This window comes from Heterodontus francisci, unplaced genomic scaffold (assembly GCF_036365525.1).
Source record: "Heterodontus francisci isolate sHetFra1 unplaced genomic scaffold, sHetFra1.hap1 HAP1_SCAFFOLD_157, whole genome shotgun sequence".
In the NCBI taxonomy this organism is placed as follows: domain Eukaryota; kingdom Metazoa; phylum Chordata; class Chondrichthyes; order Heterodontiformes; family Heterodontidae; genus Heterodontus; species Heterodontus francisci.
The window spans coordinates 612,098-636,689 of NW_027140118.1; the positions used below are offsets into that span (position 1 = coordinate 612,098).

General features: G+C 41.4%; 1 protein-coding gene across 1 annotated transcript; it reads right to left on the minus strand.

Moving 5' to 3' along the window:
* Window positions 1–1,929: 1,929 nt before the first annotated feature.
* LOC137358847 (deleted in malignant brain tumors 1 protein-like) lies at window positions 1,930–23,730 on the minus strand. The gene is made up of 4 exons (XM_068025064.1): window positions 23,606–23,730; window positions 15,455–15,487; window positions 14,385–14,699; window positions 1,930–2,306 (listed from the first exon to the last, which is right to left on the minus strand). Exons 1-4 carry the CDS (start codon window positions 23,649–23,651, stop codon window positions 1,930–1,932), a joined length of 771 nt encoding a protein of 256 aa, XP_067881165.1. The 5' UTR covers window positions 23,652–23,730.
* Window positions 23,731–24,592: the final 862 nt, after the last annotated feature.

Here is a 24,592-nt window from a genome sequence, read left to right on the forward strand (position 1 = left end):
ATCACGCTGGAGGTGGCGGAAATGGCGGAGGATGATCCTTTGGATATGGTGGCTGATGGGGTGGAAAGTGAGGACAAGGGGAACCCTGTCACTGTTTTGGGAGGGAGGGGAAGGGGAGAGGGTAGAGGTGCAGGAAATGTGCCAGGCACGGTTGAGGGCCCTGTAAGCCACTGTGGTTGTAAGGACCTCCTATAAGGACTCCATTCCATTCTCCAAGATTCTCCGTCTCCGACGCATCTGCTGTGATGATGCTACCTTCCATGACAGCGTTTCTGATATGTCTTCCTTTTTCCTCAACCGAGGATTCCCACCCCCCCGCCACCCCCACTGCGATTTACTTGTACTTCTTTCAATGTAATGTACTGCATTCGCAACAAAAACGACTTGAGAGGGTTACAGCAATGCTAACCATCAAACAAATACTCCAAATGTATGATCTCTTCAGAATATTCCTGCTTCAATAAGCCTCCTATTTCTTTATTAAGTATAGAAAATGTACCCTGATACTCCCTTCAATCATTCTCAACACCCCTTCCCACAGGAACATCCCATTAAAGCACAGGAGTTCCAACCACTGCCCTGTTACCTCCACCTTTCTCACCATCCAAACTCCAAAACACTGCTTCCAAGTGAAACAACGATTTACTTGTACTGCTTACTCTTTCGGATACTGTATTTACTGTATTGACTGATCATGATGCGTCTCCTTTACATTGGCAGACCAAACACAGTGGAGGGATTACTTTGCAGAACACCTTTTTCAAGTCTGCAAGCTTTACCTTTCGCTTCCAGTTGCCTGTCATTTTCATTGTCTACTGCACTCCCACTCTGACCTCTCCCTCCTCTTTCTCCTGGACAGTTCCAATGCAGGATAATATAAGTTTGAGAAACAGCACTTCCTCTTTCCACTAGACTCTTTACAGCATTTTAGAATGACCACTGAGTTCAGCAATTTCAGATCAGATTCCCTCCCCCTTTTTTTCTTTTTTGGACGATATTTGACTTCCAATTTGCACCTCCTCTAGAAATGTGCTTTTTACTTGGCCCATTCTAACATACTTTTGCTCTGCATTGTTCGTTTTACCATTTCATCTCTCCTGTCTTTCACCACATCACGGAGCGTTCCTTTCATTCTTTCCTTGTTACCCCCTTTCTTTAAAAAAAACTGTTAAATCTCTAAGTTCTGATGAAAGATCCACAATCTGAAAGGTTGATACTCTTTCTGTCACCATGGATGCTGCCAGAACTGCTGAGTATTTCCAGCACATCCTGTTTTTATTACCTATATTGCAAATTGTGAAACGTGGGAGCACTTTTGCATTGAGCAGTGTCCCACATACAGTGATCAGATAACTGAGCAGAGAATCTGTTATATGAGGGTGCTGGCTGAGAGATAAATATAATCCTGGAAATTGGGAGAATTTAAATTTACATCAAAATTGTGAAATTTTCAAAGACATAGCACATTGGTGAAATAACGAATTATGCCATTCACTATAATTTTATTGCAATCGGTGTGGTGGAACTTAAAATATATCTCACACTATGTATCTTGCAACAAGTTCACAGTGTTTTCTATTAAACAGATGATCTTTGCAGAGAATTCCATTATAATTCATTTTTGAACTGCCTCCATTGATAACAGTTTCAATGCTCGAGCAACATTTACATTCAATGGCAGTGGTCCTGGGAGCGTCTTGCTGACTCTATAGCCCTTGAAAAATGCTCCAGATTTACCCGGAAATAGATATTATATGACGAGAAGTACTACCAACGAGTCATTGTATGCATAAATGTTTACTGGAGTGAAGCTTTGATTCATTTGTAATTTAATTCAGACCAATAAACCCACAAACACATCTCAGAATCTTATTGACAAAGGAAGCATGGGATCAGCAATACTAGTGAATCAGAGACCTGTGGAAATAGTCAATGATGCTTGACAGCAGAGCGGTTGGTGTATTTCAGTTCAATTGACTGAGATGACTCACCCGTACAGATGACACCTGCATCGTTTTCATGGGAGAAGCAAAACTGTTCCCAGGATGAAACAGGACAATCCCACAATCGCGTCTCGTTCCCCAGACACCTGTAATTTTCCTTCCACACTGCACCAGTACCCTTTCCAAAGCGGGCTCCTCCCGGGATTGAGTTTACTGCCCCACACTGTAAGTGCTCACAGACCACTTTGGCGTCTTCCAAATCAAAGTAAAGGTCACACAGCGTCCCCCACTGGTGTCCATGTAGCACCTCCACCCGACCGGAGCATCTGTCCATCCCACCAACCAATCGAAGTTCAGGTTTTCCTGTATTGAAAACAAATACAAATCCAAATAATTTCTAAATCATCCTCTGCATAGAAAGAGCAAAATAGAAAATGGGTAAAAAGAGGAGAATTTTATCAACACGATTATCCAACCATACTTTACACAAATTATCTATCAAAAACAATTTGAATTACTACAGCAACACAAAAGTAAAATACTGCGGCTGTTGGAGATCTGAAATGAAACAGAAAATGCTGGAAATACTGAGCAGTGCGAGCAGCATCTGTGGAGAAAACAAGAGAGTTATGTTTCAGGTCTGTGTCCTTTCCTCACAATAATTACTACAGGACCTCTTTAAGAAGTTGGCTGAATACTCAAAAGTTAACAGTTCTTCTTTCAAACGTTAATCGATTGTTGGACTTTATCTCTTGGTACTTGGAATATAAAACTCAGAAGGATGTGATGTTTATATTGTATCTGTTGTCGCTTTTGTGCACCGCACTTCACAAAACCATCAGCTTTGGAGTTGGTGCTGGACAGAGTCACTGGAATGACAACTATGCTTCAAGCGTTACATTATGAAGACAAGTTGCATAAACTTTGTTTGCAGTAGATTGCGTTTAGAAGGATTAGACATTATCGAGTTGACGTGTTTAAAATGTTTAACGGTTTTGATAGATGCGCTAGAGAAGATCAAAAGAACAAATACAAAACAAGGCCATTTAGGAGCTGCTTTTCTTCATGAGGGATGTGGACATCTCTGGCAGTTATTGCTCAAATTTATTTGCCATTGAAACCGTTGTCAAGACCTTCTTCTTGAACTAAAATTGATTGCCTGGGCAATGTTCTTCTGCAAGTTCTGAGGTAGGTAGAGTTCAGTCAAAGGTTTTAGGCAAAGTGTGTACCTTTAGCTGCATGTGTTACAAACAAAGTGGGCAGTGTAGAATTTGGTAATTAGTGTGTAAGACTCAAATCTAGCCTTAACATGTAGAATTTAACTTGCAATATTAAAAAGCTGCAAGGCAGTTCATGTTAGCAGTTAATCGTGCAAGTCAAGTTCGCAGTAAGCAGTCAATCAGCTGTGATTGTCCGATCTGGGGTAATTACTGTCAGCTGGAAACGGTCTAAACTGTTGCAACTTGAATGAGCCTGCAAAGGCATATAACATTAGACTTCATTGCAAGTGGGTTTGAGTGCAGGAACAGGGATGTCTTACTTCAGGGCCTTGGTGAGACCACATCTGGAGTACTGTGTGCAGTTTTGGTCTCCTTATCTGAGAAAGGATGCCCTTGCCATGGACAGAGTGCAAAGAAGATTTACTCGGCTGGTTTCTAGGATGGCAGGATTTACGTTTGAGGAGAGATTGGGTCCACTGGGCCTATATTCACTAGAGTTTAGAAGAACGAGATAGAGCCACATAGAAACCTATAAAATTCGAACAGGACGAGGCAGGCTCGATGCAGGGAAGATGTTCCCGATGGCTGGGGAGTCCAGAACCAGGTGTCACAGTCTCAGGATATGGGGTATGCTATTTAGAACCGAGATGAGGAGAAATGTCTTCACTCAGTGGGTGGTGAACCTGCGGAATTCTCTACCGCAGAAGGCAGGGGAGGCCAAACAATTACATATTTTCAAGAAGGAGATGGATATCTTTCTTAATGCCAAAGGGATCAAGGGGTATGGGGACGAAACGGAAGAGGGTACTGAATTTGATGATCAAACATGTTTTTTTTAATTGCTTGGCAGGCCCGAAGGGCCGACTAGCCTACTCCTACTCCTATTTTCTATGTTTCCATTTTTAGTCTTCTAGTAAGGCAGAGTGCAACCACAGATTGCAATGTTAACTGAATACATTATGAACATAGTGGGAAGTTAGAGTTTGCTCAGAGAAAGTATTCGGTGCAGAGGGGGAAAAGGAGGTTGTTTTTTTAAATTCTTTCACAGGGAGTGGAGGTTTTTGGCTCGGCCAGCATTTATTACCCAACCCAAATTGCCCTTGCAAAGATGGTGGTGAGCCGCCTTCTTGTACTGCTGCAGCGCATGCGCACTCAGTACACCCACAGAGCTGTTCGGTAGGGAGTTCCAGGATTTGACCCAGCGACGGTGAAGAAACGTTGATATAGTTCCAAATCAGGATGGTGTGCGGCTTGGAGGGGAACTTGCAAATGGCGCTGTTACCATCCATCTGCTGTGCTTGTCCTTCTGAGTGGCAGATGGCGTGGGTTTATAACGAAGTGCTTTGTTTTGTCTGTTCAGCTTGAGAAAGTGTGTGGAGTCACTGATTTAACACAGCACCACAGCCAGCAGCAGCAGAGCCTATTGGGAGAAGCAGACACCAGACAAATAGAGGGGAAGCAATTGTCAAGTCAGAGTATGAGGGGACGTGGATAAGTTTCAAATAAGTATTAAGTTAATTGGTGAGTGCTCAGTGTTTCGGCATTAGCAGACCAGTAAAATAGCTTTAAACCTAAAATGCATCTACAAATAATTTTAACTCTAAAATAAAGACAGACTAAGTTATGGCAGAGCAGTTATTTTTTTCAGGATATAGGATTTTGTGGATGACGCAATTATCCCGAGGGAAAATGACCGTAGTAGATGTATCCACCTGCAAACTCTCTGGCTCTGGGCCATAAAGCTGGAGTGGGAATTGGAGATACCCCAACACAGACAGCAGCAAGAGGAGTATTGGACAGTTTGCTGCAGATTTCAGTCACATCTTGTCGAGAGGTGCGGGGTCAGAATGAGGTTGTTGCAGCTTCTAGTCCACAGTAATGGAAATCCAGATTTGTTGGTGAACGAGGATATGCAGAAAATGAATCTTTCCAACAGGAACAATGTACTGGCTATTTGTGAGGATAAGGATGAAGACTGTCAGAAGGACAGCCAGAATGTTGACCGTGATACGTTGGAACAGGAAGCTGTGCAAAAGGTGGAGGAGTGGAGCATAATTTGATACTTTTAAGTAGTTCAGTCATTAGGGTATTAGGAGTCACAAACAGTATTTGCCCAACTTGTGCGAAGTGAGGGATATATCAAATCAGATTGCAAGAATGCAGGGGAAATATCCAGTCGTTTTGGACCATGCAAGGACCAACAGCATAGGAAAGAAAAGGCAATAGTTTCTTTTCAGAGAGTACCTGGTGCTGAACTATAAAAGAAGATCTCAAGGATTGTAATCTCTGGATTATTATACAAGCCGCTTGCACATTTGAATGGGGAGTGGGGGGTGGGGGAATAGGGAGGTCAACACGTGGTTGAAGGTGTTGATGTTGGAAAGAGGTGTTACTTTTTATGGTACCCACCACTTGTACTGGGATATTAAATAATTGTTCTGTTGGAATGCGCTTCACCTGAACCGGGTTGGGATCAGGGTCCTAGAATAAAGGATAAATAAGGTTGTTACAGGAATCTTAAACTTGTAAGTGGATAAAGGGAAGCTGGTGGGGGCTGGCTGAGGGGGTAGAGCAAAGTTGGAAATCTAACGTAAATAGGCAATACCGGGAGAGGAAAAACTAAAACATGCAATATTTGAGTAAGACAATTTTACAGCTTTACAACACTTGAATCTGCGGTGAAAACAGCTGTTGCTTTCTTGACAAAACAGTAGCTAGAAATACTGGCAGACCTCGACGTTTTGGGCAGTGTACTCTGTCCATTGTCTGGAGAAACAACTGGAACTGGTGGAAGCGATCGGTTTATATGTAGTGGAGAATGGGAATAAGGACAGGATCTTAGGTTATTACAGGTGCTTGTTCTAGCTGCTATTGGTCTGTTAATTATATTCCGTGAAAGGTCAGTACATGCCATTGTGCTTGCTGCTGTTTGGTCAGCTACAGTGTATCGTGGCAGGTCAATCCATACTATTGTTCTGGTCGTGGTATGTTGGCTGCAGAGCAGGGGATGGTGTGTCTCTTGAGGAGAGACAACCAGATATCCACTGAGGAGCAGGCCACTGTTAGGGGGACGTTGTGGTGTTTATAGATGTCCATAGCTTCCCTGATGCAGTGAATGGGACAAGCCTGCCATCGTCAAGTAAACTCAACGCAATGATCACAGCATTGAATGGTCCAATTCCAAACTCACCTCTTCTATTCTGGACTGGCATGCAAGACACAGTAACATCATAAGTATAAAAGAAAACAAAAACATGGGAAAATAGGGAAAAGAGCCCAGATTCTCGTGAATGGCAGATATACAAAGAATAGCAAAGGGTGACAAAATAGATCGCAATAGCTACAATACTTTTACAATAATTTCCAAAATAGTTTGTAAGTAAGAGCAATGTGGCCTCATTAAAATGACAATGGTGATATTATAAATGAAAATAAGGAAATGGCGGGAATTATACATAATTACTTTGCATCAGTATGGACATGGACGTCACTTTTCTTAAGGTTCCTTGTTGTTACAGTTGACCAAAAGCTGCCTTGACGTCGAGGACAGTCACTTTCATCTCACTTCTGGAATTCAGCTCTTTTTTCCATTTTTGGACAAAGGGTGTAATGAGGCCTGAAGCTGAGTGGTCCGACAAACCCAAACTGAGCATCAGTGAGTAGTTTATTGGTAAGTACTGCTTGATAGCGCTGTAAACAACACCTTCCATCACTTTGTTAATGATTGAGAGCAAACTGCTGGGACAGTAATTAGAAAATTGCAATTGTTACACGGCTATTTAAAGTATGTTATCGAGGGAATTATAGATTGGTTCGCCTAACAGCTGTTGTCAGGGAATTACCAGAGTGTACATTTAAAGATGGAGTGTCTGATCACCTTGAAAAGTTGCAGCCAATCAGAGATAGGCAACATGCATTTGTAAAAGGTAGATCATGCCTGATGAACCTGATCAATTGTTTTGTGGAGGTAACTAAAGTAGAGGGCAGGGGAAGCTCAATGGATGTTAATCAGATGGACTTCCAGAAAGCAAACAACAAAATCCCTCATAACTGATTGTTGGCTAAAGTTGCAGCTCACAGGATTTAGGGCAAATTATTGACTACTTGGGACGTGAGCTTAGTGGCAGGAGACAGACAGCAGGGATAATGGGCAGATCATCTAACGGGCAGGATGTGATGGCGCCGTCCCACAGAAACCTCTACTATTTATTAATGATTTAGATGGCTGAATAGAAAGCCATATATAATTGACATACTCAATATTGCCATTGAAAAAAATCAACGATATTGTAATCATGCATATTTTAAGCATACATTTGTAACAACAAAAAAAATAGATTAAGTGACTGTGGAAAACTATTACAATATTGGCAAGTGTGAGGTGTCCAATTTGGAATTTAAAATGTTCCAGTATTTTCGAAATGGTGAAAAAACGGAAAATAGACTTCAGGGTCAAGGGCAAGGACAGAAAAAAAAACAGCAAATGGAATGCTGGGCTTTATATCTGGAGGAACGGAATACAAGGGGCTAGAAATCATGCTACAGCTAAAAAAAAAATCCTGGTCAGGTCACATCTACAGTAGTGTTCAGCTGTGTGCAAACAAAAAAGTATTTTGGGCAGTTAGAACTGTGCAAGAAGTATTGTGCGACAAGAACTGATGCTGGGAGTACTATTGATCATATTTTGCATAAATGATTTCGACTCAGGGAGGGACAGACAATTACAATATTCATTAATGACATGTACTTGGGACAATGGTTAATACTAAGGCAAATTGTGATAAAATACATGACGTTAACGAAATTGTAAATGAATTTTAATGCAGATAAATGTTCACTTACAGATTAGGGTAGGAAGACTGAGAACACATTTTCCTTGGACAATGATAATCTAAATTGTGTCGAGGAGCAATGGGATTCAGGGGTACAGATAGAAAAATGAATACAATAGCAATACAGGTTAACAAAGCTGCAGAAAATACAAAAACATTGAGGATTATTTTCAGAGAGATACGTTGAAAGGGGAGTCATACCCAGCACAAGGAAAGATTTGCTGTTGATTGGAGTCGGTTGATTGGGTGCGAACTGGTCAGTGTTTCCCTGCTTTTCTAGGCAGTATGCAACTGGGCAATTTTCCACCGTATCAGTTGGATCCTAGTGCTGTAACTGTACTGGATCAGCTAGGCTCCAGTTGTTGCTAGTTTTAGAGCACTGATCTTCAGCACTGCAGCTGGAGTGTTATCGGGCCCCGAATCTTTGTTATGTGCAGTGTGCTCAGCCGCTTCTTAATGTTGTGCACGGTAAATTTAGGAATGGACCGAGAAATAGAAAGCATTTGCACAGCAGTAGCTCATTGGCATGGATTGTCACGCACTACTTCTCACCTTTTGCCAGTCTGAATAACTACCTTTAACCCACACTTTGTTGACTGTTTTGCAGCCAGTTTTCTACAGTCTGTCATGATCACCCTTCAAAGTATGCAATTAATTACCTTGAAACCACATTCACAGTTTTAGGTTTAAAAACTAGACAGACAGCTTCTGACCAACAAGATGCAACAGTCAGCATATAATCATAGAATGTTTACAACACAGAAGGAGGACATTCAGCCCGTTGATTCCATGCTGGTTATCAGCAAGAGCTCCTCAGCTGGTCCTATGCTTCTGCCCTTTCCCCATAGCCATGCAAAGATGTTCTCTTCAGGTGCTTGTCCAATTCCATATTGAAAGCCACAATTGAATCTGTCTCCATCAGACTCGCAGGTAGAACATTCCAGAAGATCCTAACCACTCGCTGTGTAAATAACTTATTCCTCATGTCAACGTTGGTTCTTATCCCATCCACCTTATAACAGTGTTCTCTGGTTATTGACCTTTCTGCCAAGAGGAACACTTTCTCTCTATCTACTCTGTCTATTCCCCTCATGATTTTGAACACCTCTATCAAATTTCCACGCAGCCTTCTCTGTTCTCAGGAGAGCGACCACAGTTTCTCCAAACTATCATTGTAACTGAAGTCTTTCATCCCTTGAACCTTCCTTGTAAATCCTTTCTGCACCCATTCTATAGCATTCACATTCTTCTAATGTGCCGTGCCCTGAATTGTACACAATACACCAGTTGAGGTGAAGCCAGTGTTCCACAAAAGTTCATAATAACTTCCTTACTTTTTTACACTATACCGCCACTTAAAAAGGCCAACATCCCATTGAATATTAACCAATTTCTCAACCTGCCCTGCTACCTTCAACGATTTGATCAAAAATACTCCCAGGTGACTGTTGGCTGCAGCCACTTTCTAATTGTACCCTTGAAAAGCGACTGGCAGCAAGCATTAAAAGAAATCCCAAAGTATTCTATAGACAGAGAAATAGTAAAGGGGTGGTAAAAGGAGGAGTGGGGTCGATGAGGGATCAGAAAGAGGATTTACATATGGAGGTAGCGGGTATAGTTCAGGTATTATCTAAATTCTCTGCGCCTGTCTTTGCCAAGGAAGAAGATGCACCCCGGGCAATGGTTACAGAGGAGGTAATTCAGATACTGGAGGGGTTTAAATTAATAAAGATGATGTATCAGATATACCCTGTTAATAAGAACATACGTATGAACATACAAATTAGGAGCAGGAGGTGGACACTCGACTCGTCCAGCCTGCTCCACCATTCAATACGTTCATGGCTGAACTGATTACTCCACATTTCCACTGACCCCCGATAACCTTCCACCCTCTTGGTTATCAAGAATCTACCTACCTCTGCCTTAAAAAAATTCAAACACTCTGCTTCCACTGCCTTTTGAGGAAGAGAATTCCAAAGAGTCACAACCCACTGAGAAAAAAATTCTCCTCATCTCTGTCTTAAATGGGCGACCCTTATTTTTAAACAGTGACCCCTAGTTCTAGCTTCTCCCACAAGGGGAAACATATTTTCCACAACCACCCTGTCAAGACCTTTCAGGATATTATATGCTACAATCATGTCGCCTCTTCCTCTTGTAAATTCCAGCGGAAGCAAGCCTAGCCTGTCAAATCTTTCCTCGCATAGCAGGTCACCCATTCCAGATATTAGTCGAGTAAACCTTCTCTGTACTGCCTCCAACGCATTTACATCAGTCCTTAAATAAGGAGACAAGTATGGTACACAATATTCCAGATGTGGTCTCACCAATACACTGTGTCTCTGAAGCATAGCCTCCCTACTTTTGTATTCAATTCCACTCGCGATAAATGATGACATTTTCCTAGCTTTTTAAATTACTTGTTGTACCTGCATACTAACGTTTTGCGTTTCATACACTAAGACGCCCATATCTCTCTGTATCTCAGAGCTCTGCAATCTCTCACCATTTAGATAATATGCTTCCCTTCTATTCATACTCCCAAAGTGGACAATTTCCCAGTTTCCTACATTATAATCCATTTGCCAGGTCTTTGCCCACTCACTTAACCTATCTATATCCCTTTGCAGACTCCTTATGTCCTCTTCTCAAGTTACATTCTTACCTATCTTTGTGTCATTCGCAAATTTAGCAAGCATACCGTCGGTCCCTGCATCTAAGTCATTTCTGTAAATTGTGAAACGTTGAGGCCCCAGCACAGATCCCTATGGCACACCACTCATTACTTCTTGTCAACCAAAAAAATGACCCATTTATGCCTACTCTATGTTTCCTGTGAACGAACCAATCTTCCATCCATGTTAATACGTTACCCCCTACACCATGAACTTTTATTTTATGCAATAGCCTTTGATGTGGCACCTTCTCAAATGCCTTCTGGAAATCTAAGTACAATACATCGACCAGTTCCCCTTTACCAACAGCACATGTAACTCCCTCAAAGAACTCCAATCAATTGGTTACACATGACCTGCCTTTCACAAATCCATGTTGACTATGCCTGATTACCTTGAATGTTTCTAAATTCCCTGCGATAACATCTTTAATAATAGCTTGTAACATTTTCCCTAAGGCAGGTATTAAACTAATTGGCCTATAGTTTCTTGCTTGCTGTTTCCCTCCCTTTCTGTCTAAAGGAGTTGCATTCGCTATTTTCCAATCTAAATTAACCTTCCCCGAATCTAGGGAACGTTGGAAAATTAAAATTAACGCATCAACTACCTCACTTGCTACTTCTTTTAACACCTTAGGATGAAGTACATCAGGTCCTGGGGACTTGTCAGCCTGCAGCTCCAACAATTTGCTCAGTTCCTTTTCCCTGGTGTTTGCAATCTTCTTGAGTTACTCCCTCCCTTCCATTTCCTGACTTACAGCTAAAACTGGGATGTTACTTTTATCTTCAATAGTGAAGACCGATGCCAAACATCTGTTCAATACATCTGTCATCTCCTTATTTTCCATTATTAATTCCCCAGACTCACATTTAATAAGTTCAACGCTCACTTTGTTACTTCTTTTCTTTTCTTTTTTTTAAATGTATATATATATATATATATATAAACTCTTACTATCGCTCCTTATATATCTATCTAGCCTTCTCTCGTCCTCTAATGTTACCTGCCTTATCAATCTTTTCGTCATCCTTTGGTTTTTTAAAAAATTCTGTCCAGTCTTTTGACCTGCCTCCCATTTTTGCGCAATTATAGGCTATTTCTTGAAGTTTGATACGACCTTTGGCTGTTTTACTTAACCACGGATGGTGGGACACACTCTTGGAATGTTTCTTTCCCGTTGAAATATGTGAAATTGTGTGAATATCTGAAATACTCCCTTAACTGTCTGCCAATGCATTTCTATTGACCTATCCCTTAACCGGATTTGCCAGTTCACTTTAGCTAGCTCTGCATTCATGTCCTCATAATTGCCCTGATTTAAGTTTAAAATATTAGTCTTGGACCCACTCTACTCTCCCTCAAACTGAATGTAAAATTCAATCATATCATGATCGCTGCTACCAAGGGGCGCCTTAACTATGTGGTCATTAATTATTCCTACCTCATTGCGCAATACCAGGTCGAGTACAGCCTACTCTCTGGTTGGCTCCACAAGTTATTGTTCCAAGAAATTATCCCGAAAATATTCCATGCAGTCCTCATCTAGGCTACCTCTGCCCATCTGATTTTCCCAGTCTAAATGTAGGCGAAAATCCGCCCCTAATTATCACTGTACCTTTCTGACAGGCTGCCATTATTTATTCATTTATACCCCCTCCCACAGTGTGGTTAATGTTAGGTGGCCGAGACACCACTTCTGACAAGTGACTTCTTGCCTGAATTATTTTTCATCTCTACCCGAACAGCTTCTACATCCTGGTCTCCTGAACCTAGGTCATCGCTCACCATTGTGCTAATACCATCATTAATTAACAGAGCTACCCCTCCACCTATTCCTAGCTTCCTGCCCTTCCTAAATGCCATGTATCCTTCAATATTCAGGTCCCAGTCTATATATATAAATGAACTAAACCTTGGTGTACAGGGCACAATTTCAAAGCTTGCAGATGATACAAAACTTGGAAGCATAGTGAATAGTGAGGAGGATAGTGCAGATCTGCAAAAGGACTTTGACAAGTTGGTGAAACGGGCAGACAGTTGGCGGATGAAGTTCAATGCAGAGAAATGCGAAGTGTTTCATTTTGGTCGGAATAACATGGAGATAAAATATAAAATGAAGGGTTCAATTCTAAAGGGGTAACAGGAGCAGAGGGACCTTGGTTCAATCGTGCATAAGTCATTGACGGTGGCAGGCTAGGTCGAGAGAGCGTTTAATACAGCGTACACTGTCCTGGACATCATAAATAAGTGCATAGAATACAAGAGCAAGGGAGTAATATTGCAGTTGTAGAAGACGCTAGTTCGGCCTCAGATGGAGAATTGCATCCAGTTCTAGGCGCCACACTTGAGGAAAGATATGAGGGCATTGAAGAGAGTAACGAGACTTTTCATGGAAATTATTCCAGGGATGAGGAATTTCAGTTATGAAGATAGATTGGAGAAGTTAGGACTGTTTTCCTTGGAGAAGAGAAGGCGGAGAGGTAATTTGATAGAGCTATTCATAATAATGAGGGTTATGGACAGTGAAGCTGGAAGGAAACTGCTTCTACTGGTGAAAGGATCGAGAATAAGAGGGCACCAAGTTAAAGTATTTGGTGAAAGAAGCTAAAGTGACATGAGGAAAATCTTTTTCATGCAGCGAGTGGTTCAGATCTGGAATGATTGTCTGAGATCGTGGCAGAAGCTGCTTCAATTGTAGCATTCAAAAGGGAATTAGACAGTTATATGAAATGGAAGAATGTGCAGAGTGATGGACAGACGGCAGGGGAATGGAAATGAGTGAACTTCTCTTTCAGAGAGCCCATGCAGACATGAAGGGCCGCATAGCCCCCTTCTGCACTGTAACAGTTCAGTGATTCTGTGATATTGCCTCTCCTCCGTGTTCCAACCAGAATGTATCAGTTCACAGTTCTCTGCGTTAAATTTCATCTGCCACCCGTCCGCCCATTTCACCAGCCTTTCTTTATCCTCTTGAAGGATATCAATATCCTCCTTACAGTAACTGGCCATGAATTCAGGAAAACTCGCCGCTTTTCTTCGAATAGTTCAACTGTGTTGAGTTTAATCGTTGCAACTGCTTCCTGAATTATCTTAGCTCTTTTGTTTAATATTCTGCGAATTTCACTTTCTCAATATTTAAATGGCAATGCGCAGGCAGCCGTGGGATGTTACAGAGCTGTTTCCTCTTGTGATACCCACAATAACTGCGGACCCATTACTTTGGCTCCCCGAGGCAGAGAAACCTGCCTCCCTCCCTCCTCTGCTCCCCAGTCTCAGCTTCACAATCTGTGTAATATATCAGATCTGAGGCCAAGCGATCATTGCGGGTGGACAGCCGGGCTGACAGTACATGCCCGGTAGCGGCAGCTGGGTTGATGAATGGAGAGTTGGATTGAGATTGTGACATTTCCAGCGGTTCAGATCATTCACTGCGGCTTTAAGGAAAATCTCAATACAAACTGCTCTGTCTGTATTGTAAGTATGCTGAGTATCAGATATTTGTTGCTCCCGGTGGAGAATGTTTCTTCAATATAGTACTAATGATATTATTTTAAATAGTGATCCGAATATTAACATTAATTCCAACCGGAGTTTAATGGAATTATTATCATCTGACTTTCCGGGTAGGGACCATCCCGGATTGCTTTACTTTCACTTCTTCCTGGATTCATTAGCTGCGGCGGGAGATGAGAAACTGAGAAAGAATTTTACCTGAGCAGATGACGCCAGCATCATAGACGTGTGACCAGGAATAGTGATCCCATTGATATGATTTGCAGTCCCGCAGAGCAGCCTCAGTCCCGCTGCACTCTACTTCATCCGTCACAACGGGTCCGGACCCTTCCCCAAAGTGAGCTTTACCCGGTGCAGAGACCGCGGTCCCGCAACCCAGCTCCCGACACACAACAGCAGCGTCCAGCAGGTCCCAGTAGGAATCCCACACAGTCCCCCACTGTCCCCTGTAGTGAATCTCCACTCTCCCAGCGCACCGACTGCCACCATTCACTAATCTCAGCTTCACCTTCTCTGTAAAAGATCAGAAATATTATCAAGCGTTCATATTGCGTTAAACCCACAGATTCCCAGCGCACGTACCCTCCCCATTAACCAGGCATGAATTGATAGGAACATCCGTCTACATTCAGAACCCTAATAAAACCCGGTGGAAATATTACACATGATAAAAAAGAAACGGTAATACTAATACACAGTGCAAAGGAGCAGGGAGCCGGGAGACAGCCGGATATTCCCACCAACACAACGGCTCCAAAGGGAACGGGGTGTGTTCAGGCTCAGAATATATTTAATCTGCAGAAGTGGGGAGAGGAGCGTGGCTGTAATTATCACATTGTTACGTTTTCAGTACTGATTGGGCGAACACAGTGAGATACCAGCAACAGGGAAGAGCAGAGGAAATTTCCGCCACAACCACCACAGCCAATAAAGACAGGGCTGGATGGTCATGTGAACTGGAGATCACGTCAGATTGGTGAGGTGGACCTTTGGACCGGCAACAGTGTGAGTGGAGCTGATCCTTCACACTCTGCTCTTCAGAGACCCTCAGTTATTGTCCCTCCACATGAAGGCAGCAGCCATCTCTCAGCTGGAATTAAAGATCTTTACTAACACAATGAGGGACACACTCCCTTTCTGACTAGCAACCGGGCAGCGGGTTAATCCGTGATCACAAAAAGTACTGAGAGTGTCGTCCAAGCTTAACATTTAATGGGATAGATCAGAGCAGAGAGATAGCAGATAGTGTGGAAATAAAGGGCGATTACCTGACGGGTCAGCCTGACTGTTCCCTGGTCTGCCTGAAATGAGAAATTGACAATTAGAGTTCACTGGGACAAGAAATGAATGAAAATGTCAGAAAGCAAAAACACGAATACAACGAACTGCAGGGTGATTATTCCCGTGCCTTTGCTGAATAAATTATATTAGGATCTGTGATTTCATTTTTTAAAACAGAAAATACAGTTTCTGCAACAAATTAATATTGGTAATGGGCCAAAATGTATCCAGCATTGTTTTCACATATACACACACTGACACTCGGATACACTCTCCCATTGTGGTGACGGTGGGTGGTCTTTATGTATTACCAGTGTGAAGGTGCTCTGAGAAGGCAGTGGTGATGGTCCTCTCCCTTATAGAATCTTACAATGGAACAGCACAGAGGGATGCCATTCGGCCCATGCTGCCGATGCTGTCTCTTTGTAAGAGCTGTCTAATTTGTCCCACTCATTTTCCCCTTCGCCCTGTAAATTTGTGCTGATGGTGCTCTGACCATTGATGACCCGTGTGTAGGTGCCGTGAGAAGAGGGTGGTGATGGATCTGCTTTTAAACTCTCAGTGAATTGAGCATTCCGATCGAAAGTTCGAGAAGGAATGGGAACATTTAAATTAAATTAAAGATTTTCCGATCTTGTGGTAAATTTTGATGCCTTTTAATTTACTGCAAAGTCTACCACCTGTAACTTTCAAAGTTTCTATAAAGGTGTAATTGGGCCTTTCTGCTGTTCAATAAAATATATAGCTTCCTCAAACAAAACAAAACAAGATGAATGGTCTGTCAGTCTCCTAACTCGGTGCTGACTGTTTCATCCTAAGTTCCTGCGGTTCTGATTCTCTTGCAAACTGCCCTCGCCGACGTGCCATATTCTTTTACCAGTTAATGATGCTCGATCAATGGTCCTCCCGTTTACTGGTAAGCTTTTTAAAAATGCAGTCAGTCCGTTGACCTGTATCCAATCTCCCTGATGATAATGTGTCTCACAGATTTCCAGGTGTTTTTCTATTCACAACATGATATACTATAGACGGTGTGTTGACCTGCTCCCCATCTCCCAGTTGATAATATATCTCCCATGTACGCTTGTCTCTTTATATACTCTGCTGATATATTATAGACAACGTGATACCGATTGCTGTCCTCAGCTGTGCTTACCGAGTAATCTGGAATGAGTTACTGTTTCCCAACTGTAATCTCACTGGTCTCTTTATGCTCCGAGTTATGCAATGTAAATAGTGTGTGACTTCATCCCAGTCATGGAGCCTCAGCATTCCTGCCAACTTTCCCTGATAATAGTGTGCTCGCACAAATTCCCCTTTCCCAGTGACCAACCTCAGTGCTTCTATCGGGTCCGTGAATCCTCTTCAATCCACTCAGTCTTTTATTGTACACTTCCTGCATTTACCATTTCAGCCTGTATCCACACATGCTACGCTGGATTTTTTTTCCTGATAATCCAGTGGTTCAAGGAGTAAACTGATGCACACCTTCTTAGGGAAACTAGGGATGGACAATACACTGGTGCAGAACAATATCGCCAAAATGACGACATTGGTTCAGGAAACCACCCCGCCATCACCTCTGGCTAAGTAGGTTTGTTCAGTAAATTTCACCTGGCTAGCGAGCTCAGGACCCGAAAATGAATCTAAACAATCTGTTACCGAGACTCCCATGCTTGCCTATTCATCAAGTTTATCTCTTGCGGTCTCAGAGAAATGATCATTCGTTCCCATTTCTCAATCATTACTATGTTTCCATTTATCTACAGTACTCCTCATATCTGCTGAGTCCTCCATTCACTCTCATTTGCTTCCTCACAATTTCTAACTGCTCTCATTGTTGTTCTTGAAAAAGTTTGAATGCATTTCTTTTTGAACCGTGATCCGAATCACCTCTATATACAGGGAATATACCCACTATTTTCACACTCTTCTGGTCGGCCTCCTCCCCCAGGTAAACGTCAACTCAGCTAAAACTCTGCCGCTGCTGCTGTTATCTTGGCACGGACAGTCTCGTTCACCCATTTTCCTTGCTCTCACTGTCTATGACGACTCTCGCTTCCCAACACCTCTGATTTCATTAGTCGCACCGTTACATTCCTGATGTTTGGACTAATGGTTTTGGTGCCAAACATAAGTTATTTTAATATTTTATACTTACATTAACTTGCTATTGAACCGGATTGCCACAACGAGTAATAAAGAAACATTAATTATAAAAAAATAATAAACTCAGAGGAGGTGAACTGAAACGGGACAAACGTGGGATATTGAAAGCCCAGAATTTAACCTCTTGAATGAGTTACAATACGAGGGACAGCGGTGGTTTAGGGGTTGCAATATACAGTCAATACAGAGAGTTTATAAGTACATGATTCTCGTGGCAAATTATTAGGTGGGTCAAGATTCTAAATGATTATGTTATCGCAAACGACTTTAGGCCCAATTTGAACAACTTTCGCAATTAAGTGAGCTCTTGTGGATTTCAGAAACAAATTAATTGATAAAATTGCAGTTATTGTAGGTTAAAACCTCAAATCCGGATTCTGTGTGCTAACAGCATTATCAGTAACTTTTAACAATCTATGTCTACAAGGCATGAGCTAGTGCCTGAAGAAACGTTACCGCAGTTGGAAATAACCAAAGACACATCAGAAATTGGCTAGCTGAAAGAAGACAGAGGGTGTTGATTGATGGCAAATGTTCATCCTGGAGTTTAGTTACTAGTGGTGTACCACAAGGATCTGTTTTGGGGCCACTGCTGTTTGTCATTTTTATAAATGACCTGGATGAGGATGTGGAAGGGTGGGTTAGTAAATTTGCAGATGACACGGAGGTCGGTGGAGTTGTGGATAGTGCTGAAGGATGTTGTAGGGTACAGCGGGACATAGATAGGCTGCAGAGCTGGGCTGAGAGATGGCAAATGGAGTTTAATGCGGAAAAGTGTGAGGTGATTCACTTTGGAAGGAGTAACAGGAATGCAGAGTACTGGGCTAATGGGAAGATTCTTGGTAGTGTAGATGAGCAGAGAGATCTTGGTGTCCAGGGACATAAATCCCTGAAAGTTGCTACCCAGGTTAATAGGGCTGTTAAGAAGGCATATGGTGTGTTAGCTTTTATTAGGAGGGGGATTGAGTTTCGGAGCCACGAGGTCATGCTGCAGCTGCACAAAACTCTGGTGCGGCCGCACCTGGAGTATTGCATGCAGTTCTGGTCACCGCATTATAGGAAGGATGTGGAAGCTTTGGAAAGGGTGCAGAGGAGTTTTGCTAGGATGTTGCCTGGTATGGAGGGAATGTCTTACGAGGAAAGGCTGAGGGACTTGAGGTTGTTTTCGTTAGAGAGAAGGAGGAGGAGAGGTGACTTAATAGAGACATATAAGATAATCAGAGGGTTAGATAGAGTGGATAGTGAGAGCCTTTTTCCTCGGATGGTGATGGCAAACTCGAGGGGACATAGCTTTAAGTTGTGGGGTGATAGATATAGGACAGATGTCACAGGTAGTTTCTTTACTCAGAGAGTAGTAGGGGCGTGGAACGCCCTGCCTGCAATAGTAGTAGACTCGCCAACTTTAAGGGCATTTAAGTGGTCATTGGATAGACATATGGATGAAAATGGAATAGTTTAGGTCAGATGGTTTCACAGGTCGGCGCAACATCGAGGGCCGAAGGGCCTGTACTGCGCTGTATTGTTCTATGTTCTATGTTCTAAACATCTACAATACCGATATTAATTGTCCTGGGCATTGTCTGTTGAATTGAAATATGCAAGCGAATTCAGGGGTTGTTCCGCAAAGTATGGGACATGTGGAAGGACATTGAAGCATTTAATAGGAGTAGGATTAAGCCATACTACCTACCCAGGCTGCTCCGCCGTTCAATAAGATCATGGCTGATCTACTGCCCCAGATCCACTTTCCCACCTTTCCCCAGAGATTGGGAAACAACTCCGGATCTTTCATTAAACACTGCATCGCACCATATAAAAAGTATGGGACATGTGGAAAGAGATTCCGAAACACGTCTGGATGTTAAATACAGCATCAAATGTCGGAATCATGTGGAATAATAGTGAGAATCACTAATTACTACACAACACCGTTCACATAAATGGATGAAATAGAAAACATGATTTGATGTCAAAAGGCATAGTTTTGAAGATTGTCGGTGACTAAATACAACTGTTCTAACAGCGAATCCCCCTGAAAGCAGTAGCATCTTTTCTGGAGGGTGTAAATGATAATTCTATTAATAATCAGTAAAAATGAAGCAATATTGCTTCCAGCTCCAGTTAATATATTACACAACTTTTATTGTCATTTCTGAATATTACAAATGCTGTACACCTATTTCATCTAATTCTCTGTATCACAGGGCACTCCACTGAGAAATCCAGGCGACAATTTGGGATGAGTGCACTAGATACAGATCCCAGTATTCTGTTGTTTTGACTCCCATACACTCGATTGCAACACTGACTACTTTCTACTTCCAGGAGTCTCCGTTATAAATGCCTGATTAGAATTTTAACTCCAGTCTTTTGCATCTGTACGAGCGCCATAGGAAACAACATAAAACCAACCCTTGCCGCATTTATGTTCAATTTTGGTAACAAAACTAAATTTAACTCAAATTTCCTCTGGAAAAGCAATTGCATGTTAATCAGATGAAAAATATTAGATCCGTTTTTACTGTATGTGACAAAAATGGACAGCAGTTCCCTATTTGAAGTTGATACACTTAAAATCAAAAATGACTAAATGTATTAAATTATAAATTTACATATTAAGGAAGCTGTTTCAATATTCACTTTATACGATCTCAATAAATGACAAATTAAAATAAATATGCACATTTGCTATAAATTGATTTTGATCAGCGGCCGATTGCTAAAAAAAGAAGATTCAGGGAGTCTTCTACATTCCATACTTTATCTCCGTTCTATGGTTTGTAGAAAATATTCTTAAATTACCTTCAAAATCAGCATTTTACAATACAATCCCTTTCACAAAAACAAAAGAAAATTCATCATGGAAGTATCCAATAACATTAAGGGTGGGTTTCCCAGTCGTGAACCAGCATTTGTTGTCGACAGACATTAACAAATGTAACCAAACCCGCTCTGAAAACAGTGACAAACTGAATCGAATCATCGACCGAAAAACTCTGCAACAATATCGAGCAGGTGGAAGGAGACTATTCATGATATCTCAAGAAACACTTCACGATGCTAAACATCAAAGGAGCATGTGGAAGGAGACTTTGTCACATTAATTATTACTTGACGCTGCACATATGAATATGTGAAGTAAGTTGAGAATTTCCAATACAAAGTTCAAAATTTTCAAGGTCATCATTAAGTAAATAATAATAAATGGAAAATCCTCCGGAGATTTTGGAATATTCGGTAACATTATCTTTTGGAGAGGCACTTCACAATTACAGTAATAATGAATGCTCATTGAAATAATATTGGTTCTGCCTCTCGTTAATATATTATACAATATTTATGGATCATGTACCACATTCTAACGTGGAACAAACTATTGAAATTATTTCAGCTCCATTCAGTATACCACACAGGGTCAGACAGCAATTCTGCTGTAAAAAACTGGGACAGAAATTCCCGTGTGGGTTCAGTCAGCAGTAGATTTAGCTTTGACTACTGTTCTCTCATCCCAGCATTACCATCGACCCCAGACCCCAAACTGCGAGGCCTTCTACTCTCACAGTGATCACGTTCCACTGCTAGATTGCTATGTTTAAATTATCTGCTTAGAATTTCCACTCCAGTCAGTTGTATCGGTACAAGAGCTTTTGAGGACCAAATAAAACAAATTGCCAAGGTATTAGTTCACAATTTTGGATTTAAATCAAAGTTCCGCACATGTACCACCTGGGAATTTAGAAGACGTGTTAATCAGATGGAAGATATTATAAAACAATGTTTTCTGAAAGCGGAAGAATGGATAATTGCTCCCTATTTAATATTGATGGAATGTAAACTCAAACCAACAGACCAAGATCCGTATTCAATGTGAATTCTACAAATGAGATAAACTATTTCAATATTCGCTTCATATGATAGCAAAGAATAACATTGTTTTTTTGTCATAAAACATGCCTGCTTTTTAAAAGTTATTCTGAGCAACTGGCGATTGGAGAAAAGGATAAGGGAGTCAAGTGCAATTCATTGTTTATCTTTTCTGTGACTTGAATAAAATGTTATTTAAATAATCCACAAAATTGGGTTTTACTATCCAATTTATTAATACTCACGGAAATATATTTCGTTAAATACATTAAGTATCTGATAACACTGGGACTAAGTTGTCCTGGCAGTAAACCAATAAAGTTCCAATAGACAGAGACTGATCAATCTAACCAAACACACACGGTAAATAGTGAGGAAGAGAATGGAATCATCAATGGAATAAAACAACAAACATCGAGCCGTTGGAAAAATAATAAAGAACATTATCACTAACTCATTACACACTACATGACACTGTGTCAAAATATGTGATTGGGGAAACTTAACTATCTTTAGGCACTGTACAAAAAATGGAGGAAATAGAATAATTAATTTAATATAAAAGATACTAATTTTGAAGATCATCACTAACTGATCAATAACACAGAGCAAATTCCCCAAAGATTAAGGAACTTTTAGTAACATCATTTTTTGCAGAGTGCACTTGATAATTATACTAATAATGAAAACGAATTGAAAAATATTGGTTCCATCTCCAGTTGAGTGGTTATTATAGATTGAAGGTAACACTTCAACATTGAACAAATTATTCTAAAATATTTAGTTTCATGAACTGTATCACTGGGAGAGCATACAACACTTGTATTGAGAAATAGCTGTGACAGAAATGTGTGTGGCGGTTCATGTCGGCAGTAGATGTAGTTTTGACGGCTGTTCCACACTCAGTGAGATAACTTACACCCAGACTCTGATAAACTCTATTCAAACAAAGACAGCGCTCTACTTCTATCAGACTCGCTTTAAATAATCAGATTAGAATTTCAATTTCAGCTGGCTGTGTCAGTATAAGAAATGCAGGGGGAAAAATTAAACAAACTGCCGCGGTCTTTGTGTTCGACACAAATTCAACTGGGAATTTAAAATACCCGTTAATTAGTTGTAGAATATTCTAAACTTGTTTACTGTCACCAAAACAATATTCCTGTCAGCAATAGCTCAATTGCTAGCACTCTCGCCTCTGAGTCAGGAGAGGGTGGGTTCAAGTCTAATTCCAGGGACTTGTGCGCAAAATCTAGGCTGCCACCCCAGTGCAGGACTGAAGGTGTGCTGCACTGTGCAAGCTGCTTTCCATCGGAGGAGAAGTTAAACCGAGGCCCCGTCGGCCCTTTCAGGTGCAGTATTTGGAGGAAGGGCAGGGGAATTATCCCTCGTGCTCTGGCGAATGTTGATCCCTCAATCAATACCACACACACAAAAAAAGTATTCTGGCCATTATCACATTGCTGTTTTTCGGAGCTTGCTGTGTGTAAATTAGCTGCCACGTTTCCTACATTACAGTATGGACGACACTACAAAACAGTACCTAATTGACTGTAAAGCTCTTGGGACGTCCTGACGTAGTGAAATGCGCTTTATAAACGCAAGACACTTTTATATAAATGGAGGTTTATTCCTATTTGCAGCTAATAGAACTTAAAATGGAAACAATCAATCCAAAATTTGTATCAAATGAAACTTCGACAAATTATCTCAACCATTTCAGTATCCATTTCAAACCAACCCAATGAAAGACAACTGTAAATAAAATAGATCCGTTTTCTGTAAATTGATCCCAGACACTGACAGATTCTATTCTAACAGCGAAGTGGCTCTTTTTCGAACAGACCCTCCTTAAATAGACCCATTAGATTTTCAACTCCAGTCTGCTCTGTCTGTACGAGCAGCAGGTGGAAGTCAATAAACAAATTCCGATATTTCATTAAACTCTACACAAGAACATTAACATTTATAAAGCATTATTTACTTTCTACATCACCTGAATGTGTTCTTCAGTAAATATGTTAAATATATTCAAAACAGACGTCTTGTAATAATAATCAGTGCATCAGTAAATAACATAATGCATTCAGTAATCCGTAACTCACAGTTCAAAAGCTGCAGCAGAGACAGGGTCAGGAAGGAATGCAGCATCGTTCTGGCGCCGGGTACAGCGATGTGAACAGAACATTAATCGAACGCTGTTCTGAGACACTAAGAGCTGCTTCCAGCAGCTTCTGAAAGTCTGGCTATTGTGGAAATTAATTATTTGACAGATGTTTCTGCAGAAACCAATGTTTCCTTCCAAATAACCAATAGATTTTGACTTGTGTGAACCGTGAATTACAGGCTGGTAAAACACACCAATGAGACGAAATGTGACCATTAATGGATAAAATGAACCCAAGTTCCAACTACCAGCCTATCCTGCGAGGATAATGACGTGTGACAGTGTGAAAAGTAAATTAATCACTGATCTGGCGTCCAGATCATAGAATCATAGATGCACAAGAAAGGCCATTCGGCTACTTTAGTCACAGTCGTACGTTTGAAAGAGCTGTCTAATTTATTGTCACATATGTAGCTTTTTCTCGTAACCCTGCAAATTATTCCACTGCAAGCATTTGTTTAATTGTCTTTATAAATTCCTCTGGAATCTGATTTCATCACTCTTTCAGATAGTGCTTTCCAGATCTTAACAAGATTCTGTTATTCTGCCGGTTCTACGGAAGGTCTCAGACCCAAGCCCAGCGTTGGAATCCCAGGGAAGAGGCAGGTGAGGCGGGGTCACTAAAGCCAGTCCGTAAAGCCCCGATGAGATGCTCCAGGCGGTGTTCTTGTGGTGCAGAAATAGGGAGGCCCCGGGGAATGAACTGGTTCCTGGTGGGGGTGCTCTGTGGGTCACAAATTACCCATGAAGGAGGCGACGCCCCAACCCAACCACAAGGCCACAGGGATAATGCCTCGTTTTACAAGGTGTCCTCTCCATGTGGTGAAGGACCTCGCTGCTGGTAAGATCACAGAGGTGGTGGAATTATCCCATAATTAATAGGCCACTTAAGATCCTCAATCTGTCACTGGGCGAAAAGGCTGTG

What these genes read in the sequence shown, in the direction of transcription:
- LOC137358847 (XM_068025064.1), bottom strand. Translation starts at nt 23,651, where the DNA reads ATGCTGCATTCCTTCCTGACCCTGTCTCTGCTGCAGCTTTTGAACT. An exon ending in CAGTCAGGCTGACCCGTCAG is followed by an intron (nt 14,700 to 15,454) that starts GTAATCGCCCTT and finishes GATCTTTTACAG; the next exon opens with AGAAGGTGAAGCTGAGATTA. An exon ending in TGCTGGCGTCATCTGCTCAG is followed by an intron (nt 2,307 to 14,384) that starts GTAAAATTCTTT and finishes TTTTCAATACAG; the next exon opens with GAAAACCTGAACTTCGATTG.